At 27.2% G+C, this 10,213-nt stretch overlaps 1 protein-coding gene across 1 annotated transcript; it reads right to left on the bottom strand.

Annotated features, from left to right (window-relative positions):
- Window positions 1–1,315, bottom strand: LOC121231964 (uncharacterized). The gene is made up of 2 exons (XM_041117139.1): window positions 661–1,315; window positions 1–573 (listed from the first exon to the last, which is right to left on the bottom strand). Exons 1-2 carry the CDS (start codon window positions 981–983, stop codon window positions 129–131), a joined length of 768 nt encoding a protein of 255 aa, XP_040973073.1. The 5' UTR covers window positions 984–1,315; the 3' UTR covers window positions 1–128.
- Between the last annotated feature and the right edge of the window lie 8,898 nt (window positions 1,316–10,213).

Genomic DNA, 10,213 nt, shown 5'->3' with positions numbered 1-10,213 from the left:
GGAAAATGAAATCAACACTTCATTAGCATCATATGATCTCAAAAATGAAAACTACAGACTAACAAAAAAAACCTTGTGGAGGAGCCAATCATAAAAAATATATCAAACTCCATGTAAAACTATAACAGTCAGTTATATTCACGTACATCAGCCAATGAAAAAGACCGCCAGTTAGAGAAATTCCGGCCACCACTCGACGGTGATGAAGAAGGGGTAATACTAATACTATTATTATACAAAGAAACCATTTTCGTTTGTGGGTGTAATGGAGGTAGTAATAACCTAGGACTGGAAGTTGAAGAAGAATCCTCACCAGCGCTTGAAAAACTATCAGTCTCTGAACCACTCATTGCAACAGCAAGTGCTAATGTGCTTTTACTTGAACTTATTGGTCTAATGAACTTTTTGCTCCTGTTTTTATCCCATATATGATTGATTGCTAATAAATTTCTCCTTCTTCTAGTATAAGCATTTTCAGGTTTTGCTATGTCTTTAATGGATGAAGCTGATGATGCATCGACTAAACTCGTGTAAGACTTTGATTTTCCATTGTAGAAACTCGAGATGCTTCTCCTGCAAGAAAACCCAGAATTTTTTTTTAGCATATTAATCAATAAATTATAATAAAAGGAAATATATATTTTTTTTTTGTTTTTTTACCTCATAGGCAAGACCTGTTCAAGGGAATTCATCATATCTAAAGGACCATTATAAGAGCTTTGAACTTCATTTTCCTCGCAATCACCACCGTCCGATGATATTCCGGATACCTCATCACTGTTCCTCCCGATCGAAGACGACGTCGTAGTAGACGACGAAACCCTCCAATCATCTTCCTCCTCTTCAACCGCCGCCGTCTCCGCCAATAACAACCGTTTCGTTTCCTTAACCGGCGGAGGCGATTCGAATTTAGAACTATCGCAAGCGCAGTTCATGACCCGCCCGAACCCCGCCGATTCTATCCGTTCCAACGCGATCGACATGATCAAAATTCTTCAATCTTTCACCACCCAAAATAGCAAAAGGATCAAAAAGAAGGAAAACCCAAAGAAAAAATCGAATGACCAAACGTAAAGAAAAGCAGATTTGAATGAATGAAGGGATGGGGGTTGATTCGATTTGGGGATTTGTTTGTTTGTTGTTAATTATATATATAAATGGATTTATGAATTGAATTAAAGCAAGTGGGGCACTCTTATCCTCATCCACTCATTGTCAGAAAATTTTCCTTTTTTTAAAACATATCGATTGAAAAAAAAAAGAAAAAGAAAATTTAGCTGGTTTCATCAGGTGTTTCCGTGTGCAGAATATCATGTCTGCAGTTGGCACCAAACCTTGCTTTTCTATATATAAGAATTTTGATTTTATTCTAGTTTTAGTCCCTGTACTATGCTGAAATTAAAGATTTAGTCTCTATTTTAATTTAGGCCAAATTCCATAAGTTATCGATTTAGTCATCATACTTTCTAATTTTTGAGATTTCAATCATGATAAGACGGTAACCATTATGTTCATCAAGCTAAATAATGTTGTCTCTAAAATTTTTACAACAAATATATTATCATATTTATAATGTCATGTCAATGTTCTATTTTCACAGAATACTCACAGAAAAAGTTACACTATTTTAATTAATAGATTTAACGACTATTATTTGAGCAAAGATTGAAATTTCAAATTTTAAAAGAGCATAGGGATAGAAAATGATCAAATTGGAGATTAGAGACCAAATTCACACCTTATGCATGGTACGAGACTAATAATAATATTTATCCTAACAGATTTAACTACTATTGTTTGAGTCAGATTTAAATTTCAAATTTCAAAAAAAAGTATAGAAAAAAAAAGTTGATCAAATTAGAATACATAAACTAAATTTAAAACTTCCATTCAATGTCAGTAGCTACAATTAAAACGATGAAGTAATTTTCTAAAAACAAACTTAAGTATTCGACTAACATATAAATTTATTATTGGTTCAGCATGGTAGATTGGATTTTCACTTTATCTTGACTTGACCATGTGATCGAATAATAATATTCACATAATCATTTTAATGGTAGAAACTAACAATGTTATCAATTTGGACCTAATGATAAGATTATAAAATACAAGGACCAAATTATGTGAAACAAAAATCTAAGAATCAAATTGCATCATAGGAGAGTGACTAAAATCGAAATTAGACCAAAATCTCAATTATTGATTAATTATTTATCTGATAAAAAGAAAAAAGTGATAAAATCAAAACAAATAAAAACTGCATTAATTGAAAGATTATTGGTGATGTGCGTGCCACGTGGAATAGTATTAAGAAACAAGGTGGTGGATAAGGATATATATGACGTGGCAATGATGAGGGTCTTTGGGTATGGCGAGCCTTATCCATATTTGTGGGACCACGCGTTTAACCTTTTTTTTTAGATAATAATTATTTAATTTAATTTAATTTAATGTGTATGGAAGGGGGAAGGGATTGGATAAGAATATAGAAAAGATGAATGTCTCCCTTATGTCTAATCTTCCTTTTTGATAAGAACATTTGCAATCAATTGCTTTAAGGATTTGGTTTAGATATACTTAAATAATTCCTTCATCCTTGTTTGTATACTCCTTATTTTTATTAATTAAAATGAATTAAATAAGATTATTTTAGAATTTTAATTTAATCCTTAAAGTAATTTTTTTTACTCGACGAGAAAATTTATTTACTGTAATACGATCTATTTCTCTCAATCATCGTTCTCATTCATTCCATAGTATCAATCTTACATGCAATTCGTTTTGAGTTATGTTGAGTTAATGGAGGGATCAATTGGAAATATATAATTAGGACTCAAATAATTTGTGATTAAGTTTTGATTCTTCGTCTATTAAGTGCAATATCATTTAATTATAGATTCATTCAACTAAAGTATCATGACTGAACTCTCGTTTATTATATACCATTACGAAAGCAACTTATAGATACTTGACAAATAACCTTGTCATAAGTGTGTTATTCCCACAATATATGTTTTATCTCTTTGGGTTAAATATGTTCATCTAATGCGATCTTATTGTATCTCATGGTAATTAGTACTGTAACGCCCCTAACCCGAATCCGTCATCGGAATAGAGTTACGGAGCATTACCGGAGTTATCGATTCATTTATCAGATATTTTATTAATCCGATATCTTTTCTTTTCCACGTTTAAGTCTCGTATTCAAGTCATCCGGATCTTTATAAAGAAATTTGATCGTCGTTTTCATTTATTTCATGTTATAATACATTCAACTAATGCTCTAAACAAAATTATCATTTTACCCCTAAACTTTTAATTAATGACGATTTCATCCTTAGGTTAAAATAAAATAAAATTATTGCAATTTAATCCTTATTTCCAGCCGTTATTCTCACACAAATTGATAACAAGCTATGAATTCTATAAAATGTCAGAATTTTCCATAATTTCAACACTTTTCAATTTAATCCTTAAAACATGTTTTTTCCTGATCTTGAGCTAAATTAATAATTTCATTCAATTTTGTAATTTAAATAATAAAATAATCCATTTCATGCAAATTGGTCATTTCTAACATTTTTTAACAAAATTGCCCATAAAATTTTACTTTTATTCAATTTAGTCCATGAGCCTAAAACATACAAATTAGCCATGCTAGCTGAATATTCATACATATTTCCCTCCTCCTCCTCTCCATTCCACATCCTTAATTTATATAACATGCAACAAGTAACATTATCAATAATTTCACTATTTACTTATGTATATTCAAAACTGTCCATTTGCGTCATAGTCACTAAATTATTTATATCTTAAGATACAGAACTCGAAATTAAGATCCGCTAATTTTCCCTGAAACTAGACTTACTTATCTTATTACCATAAAATTTTCAGAATTTTTGGTTTATTCAATAAGTACAGTTTATTATTTAAAGATGCCCCTGTTCTACTGTCTGACAGTTCCGATCCTTCTTCACTAAGAATTAATTGTCTCATCGTACGAGATTCAGATGATGTTCCCGCTTATTTCTATTGAAAATAGACTCTTTAAGGATTTTAAACATATAAATTTAATCCCTTAATTATTTTTATCCAATTTTTGATGATTTTCCAAAGTCAGAACAGGGGAACCCGAAATCATTCTGACATTGTCTCACAAAACTTATTATATCTCATGATTTACAATTCCATTACTTACACCGTTTCTTCTATAAGAAACTAGACTTAATAAGCTTTAATTTCATATTTTATTCATCCTCTAATTAGATTTTTACAATTTTTGGAGATTTTTCAAAGTTAGACTATTGCTGCTGTCCAAAACTGTTTTAGTGCAAAATGTTAATTTTCATTTTGCCCCAAATTTCACAGTTCATACAATTCAGTCCTTAACTAATTAACCCCTCAATTAAACTAATTTTCTCAATTAATACTTTTCCTAGACATTATAAGTTATTTCATAACTATTGAAATTCAGAATTTCCACATAAAACTCTAACTTCAAACTCTTTTACAATTTAAGTCCCAAACATTCACTTTCTATTCAATTCTTTCAATAAAATCGACATATAAACAATTTAAAGCTCTAATTCTATGTCAAATCATCATATACTTCCAGAACATATTCATAGAAACTTTCAATTTCTTTCATAGAATCAAGAACTAATGAATTCAATAAATGGACCTAGTTGTAAAAGTCACAAAAACACAAAAATTTCAAGAAATAATCAAGAATTGAACTTACTTGCAGTAAAAATATGAAAAACCAGATAAAGGGAACTCTTCCATGGTGCTTTTTCTGATGAGAATGCAGAAAAATAAAGAGAAATCTAGATAATTCCACTTTAGTCCTAATTTTATTAAGTAAATTTTGCAATTTTCCAATTTTTCCCTTAATTCCCCTTATTTTCTTGGTGATTTCATGCTCTTGTCGTCCAGCCTAAATAGACCTTGGGTCTATTTGCCTTTTAAACCCTCTTTCTTTTATCATTTAAGTTATTTAATTATTTCCCACAATTTTTCATTTGATACAATTTAGTCCTTTTTGTTCAATTAGCTATCAGTACTTTAAAATTTCTTGACGAAACTTTAATACTAACTTATTAACACTCCATAAATATTTATAAAAATATTTATGGCTCGATTTAAAATTCCCGAGGTCTCGATACCTCGTTTTTAATTTTAATTATTTTAATATATATATATTAGTACATTTCACTATTTCAAAATTTTTCCTAACTTCACATTTAACTTATACTCACTAAATTAATAATATTTCCTACTCATTTGTCAGATTTAGTGATCTCGAATCACTATTCCGACACCACTGAAAATTAGGTTGTTACAAGTACATCTTATTTAACTTTTTCATCTATTATGTAATGTTAATGAGAGGATATAATTTACCTTCAATTGGACTACGAATTTCACTATTGTAAATGAAGTTATGTTATATACAAGTCGTATACCTAATGTATCAGCTTTTGATTCTTTAGTTATTTGAACTTAGGCTTTTAATACATTAAGGTAAGTCATAAGTGAATTAATCCATAAATGAATCTAGGATTAATTCCACTTGGATCCTGTCCAATGTATTGTCAATATAAACAATTACATCTTTATCTCTATCTTTCAGGAGTTAACTACTTTGATACCCAAAATAAAGTATCTCCCTAATTGGATTTAATAGATGACATAATAGCCTCTTAACCAAATTGCTCAATTTCTATTAATTAAACTACAATCTTTTTAGGTTACTTACTAATATAAGTTGTCTTCTCGCATTACGATTCAACCACATAATTCAACTTAATATTAGTTAAACGTTAAGTACTCAGTGAACCCAATTAACTTACATTTTGCTTTGTATGAAAAAATCGTTAAAGATAAATATAAATAATATTGATGTAAATAATTTAATTTTATTAAATAAATTTATTTAAAAAATTATAAGTACAAATGACAAATAAATTACACTTAAGATACTTGATACTAATAGAGGCTAAGATTGTCTTTACCAATAGTGTGTGTCATATAAGAAATGCCTCCATGTGCAACATTTATGTTGCTCGCGACTTCTTTAACTTGCTTAGAGTTAATTTGAGTGTAGCACGTAACATTCTTTAATCATTCGATATTTGTTTTCTTTTTAGGGGAGAGTTAACGTAGAGTCTTTTCTGTAAAAGAATATGATATCTAAAAAAATATTAGTACAATTTAATTTTCTTGACTATAACAATAATATTTTTATTGTAAAATTAGCTAAAATCATTGAAAAATCAAATAAAAAAAATATTTTTTTATTTTCATATAAATGCTAAATAAAAAAATTTGATAAAGCATTATTAATATATATTTATCTAAAAATAAAGAAAAAAGTCAGCTGGAAGTGGAACTCAGTTATAGTAGGCGGCTTGCTTGAGGCACGTACCGGCCAATATGTTTAATACTAATTTAATTTGTAATTAAAAATTAAAAAAAAAAAGAAAAGGAAGACGGTAAAATTTATTATTTTTTGGGGGGCACTGACGGGTGACGGTTAATTTTAAAATCAATTGCATTAACGTCTTATTCTTTTGTCCGTCACGTGGTGATGAGTCACAGTCAATGTACGTTTACCCTATTCACAAAATGTAATAGTCACGCGCATTAATAGTCAATTTCTTAACAAATGTTGAATCAACAAAATATACAAGTTATTATGACGTAATATATCATTCTGATATTTGACTTGTTTTAGTCTGATAATTATATTATTTTTTATTTAATTTCAATTATATATTTTAAGAATAAAAAATAATTATGTTAAATTTTTAGTATTTAATTTAAATTTTAGGAATGATTTGATAAAAATTAATTACTTGTATAATTAAGTTTGAATTTTTATGATTTTGTTAATAAAATAAAATTAGTGTTAATAGTGAATTTGTTTAATATTACATCTAATTTATCAAATATAATCTAATAATTGTTATTTATTTCGGATTTTAAGGTTGATTGTTGATATTATTAGTTAATTGCATATTTTATTAAATCAACTCTATAATTTAAATTAAACACTAAAAATTAATATTATTATCTTTGAATATTAAAATATATATTTTTTATTAAATATTTAAAAAAGGTCATATAAACATTAATATATATAAATATAATATTAATGTAATAATTATGAATATTGGCCTACGGGAAAATTTTCCCTTCATAGGTGACAGAAGGAATAGAAGCAGCCACCTTTGATATTTAAAAAATAAAAATAAAATAAGTTCCCAAATCCCCAAACATTATCTTTAAAATTTAAAGGTTATCTTCTTCATATATGATCAAATACAACCAAACATCTTATCCACTAAGGGGTCTCTGTCCACATCAAACATTCCCTTTTTCGTATAAAAATATGATAATAATAATAATAATAATAATTCAAATACAATATTAAAAAAATGAAATGTATTTAAAACACTATATTTATTATATAAACTATTTGGTTGTTACATGTTAAAAAAGAGAATGTTAGATGATTGAATCTTTAATTCGATTGGTATGAGTGTTAATGTCAATGAATGAGGATGTGGGTTTGAATGTGCTGAAGTATCTTATCTTCTTATTTACAAGTTAAAAAGGGACTATGAATATTTTTAGGCATTGTGTATTGAGTTTGACAAAAAAGAACAGAAAAATGATAAAGTAATTTTCAATAGAAAAAAAATAGAAAGTAATAAAGTAAAAAGGAAATTATTTAATATATCGTTTATAGAGTTTTTAAGACCCTAATACGTGAATTGAGGGTTTTACAAGTGTATTATAAGATATAGTAAAAAGTTGAAAATAAATATAGAAGTAAATTAAACAATTGTCATACTCTCAACCCATTCGTGGAGTTTAAAAGAACTTCGAGCGATATGTCAAATAATTACCCTAATATTTATATAGTTAAATTATGGACAATTAAAATTAGATCAACTGAAAAATTACAGGATAAACTACACCATTAGTCACTAAACTATGGATAAATTTTCGTTTTCGTCACTTAACTAAGAACAATTACAAATTGGTCATTGAACTATTCAAATGTTTTCATTTGAATCATCAAGTTATTAAAATCGATGCTATATGGTATTCTTTGTTCACACTGATTATAACAACCGAAAGCTCTCTTTCTTCTTCTCTTCAAATAACTTTTTTTTTTTATCTTCAGCACTAATCGTTAAATCAACTTAGATCTAAGATATGTTCTTTTACTTGTCAATAGATATTAATCTATTGTACCAATCGCCGAGTCTTTGCTTAAAGTTCACTAATAAAACTTTAAAAAAACTTAATATTTTAATAACTAAAATAAAAATTTTTAAATAACATAATAATTTAAATAAAAATTTTCGAATAGCTTATGCATACTAGCCGTTGAAAACCTCCTTTGCTGATAATAGAGGGCCATGGTGTAAAGAAGATAAGAGAAACCCTATTTAAGGAAACAACAAATACATTATTATGTGGACATGGTTGTGTGTACGTTTTTGTTGAGTTTAATGTGATTTAATTAGACTTTGTATTTATTTATTCTTATTATTTTTTGAAGTTAATTATCTTCAACATATGTTTTAATTATAATTTATTTATTATACTTTTGGTACATTTCAAATTTAATTTTTAGTTTTTATTTTGATAATTTAGTCATTTGATTTGAAGAAAAACGTCTATTCACTCTCCACGTATGTAATATTATATATTAATTATATACATGATTTTTATTATTATTTTAGTTACCGTATAATTCAATTTAATGGTAGCCACTTGATAATATTATCAACTGGATTTCAATTATTAAAAAAAAATTAAAATTTTGAAAGTTAAAGTAGGTTTAAGTTTCAAATGACAAAGAGCACAAGGACTAAAAGCAAAATAAGACCATGTTATAAACCATACTTAAAATTTATATATTCGAAATGAGTTAATCCATGTTGACCCACAAAAGATACATCCTAAATTGGTAAAATTTCATTTGAAAACCTTCTAAAAACGCTGTGTCTTTTATCCACGTCCAAATTTTCCATTTAAACCAAATGAAAATATGTGAACTGTAAAGAAACTTTCTTCTCTTCTTTTTTTCCCTAATAAAAGAATGGTTGAATTAATTATAGAAATTAATTACAGTACAGCAACAGCATTTACAGCTAAGTGTCGTAATCCTTACAGCTATGATTTAAATTAAATTAATTTATTTTATATATTTTTAAAAAATAAATAGTTTGCTTTACAAAGCACGAAGTGGTGGGTGGAATCAATCAAAGTGTCTATTTTTGTCTCCCGACATTGAAACCCTTTTGGTTCACTCTCTTCAACCAAAAATCACTTTAGTTGCAAATTAATGGTAAAGTTTGGATAATATGAGTGAAACAAATCACTTATTTTCATATATATTAAATTATATATTGTATAAAAAATAAAGAGGTAAGTTCCACTCAAAATAAATTTATGTTTTAATTACTTTATTTTAAAAAGTTATAAAATATTTATTGAATTATTCGATTATTTAAGTCGTTGAATTATTCGGATGTTTTTTTAAACTATTGGGATAAGTTCCATTAGAAAAAAGCTCAGCTAGCGAGTTTAGCGAACTTTAAGCAATGATTCGATAATCAATATGGTGGATCAAGTCTTCATCAACAAGTAGAAGAATATATCTTAGACCGAAGTTGATTTGACGATCAATGTAGAAGATTGGATAAGAAAGCTATTTGGATTTTGTTTCACAAACTTGTGATGTTCAAAACTGTTTCATGAAAAAAATAATTTGTGGAAGAGAAAGGGAATGATAGCTTTCGATTGGTGTAATAATAGAGAATGTCATATAACAATAATTTCAACAACACATTGACTCAACTTTCAAGTGGTTTAGTAACTATTTTATAACTTTTTGAAGTTAAGTAGTCAAAAATATAAACTTATTAATAATTCAGTGACTTTAGATAAATTTACCCAATATAAAAGCAAATTTAAAAGTTTGACTTATGCTTCCATCAATAGATCTAATAATTTGACCTAAATCTTCTCAAAATGAAATATCAAATGAATTTTAAACTTGAAAGAATAGATGGTACATTTCATACACATTTGCTACACAAATTAATTTCAAAATTATGAAAATCCAAATAATTAACACTTTAATGAAAGAATGCAAGTAAAGTAGATTTGAAACTCCTTTATGAGT

This window comes from Gossypium hirsutum, chromosome A07, assembly GCF_007990345.1.
Source record: "Gossypium hirsutum isolate 1008001.06 chromosome A07, Gossypium_hirsutum_v2.1, whole genome shotgun sequence".
NCBI lineage: Eukaryota > Viridiplantae > Streptophyta > Magnoliopsida > Malvales > Malvaceae > Gossypium > Gossypium hirsutum.
This window is presented reverse-complemented; position numbering and strand designations above follow the sequence as displayed.

What these genes read in the sequence shown, in the direction of transcription:
- LOC121231964 (XM_041117139.1), bottom strand. Translation starts at nt 983, where the DNA reads ATGTCGATCGCGTTGGAACGGATAGAATCGGCGGGGTTCGGGCGGGTC. An exon ending in GAACAGGTCTTGCCTATGAG is followed by an intron (nt 574 to 660) that starts GTAAAAAAACAA and finishes GTTTTCTTGCAG; the next exon opens with GAGAAGCATCTCGAGTTTCT.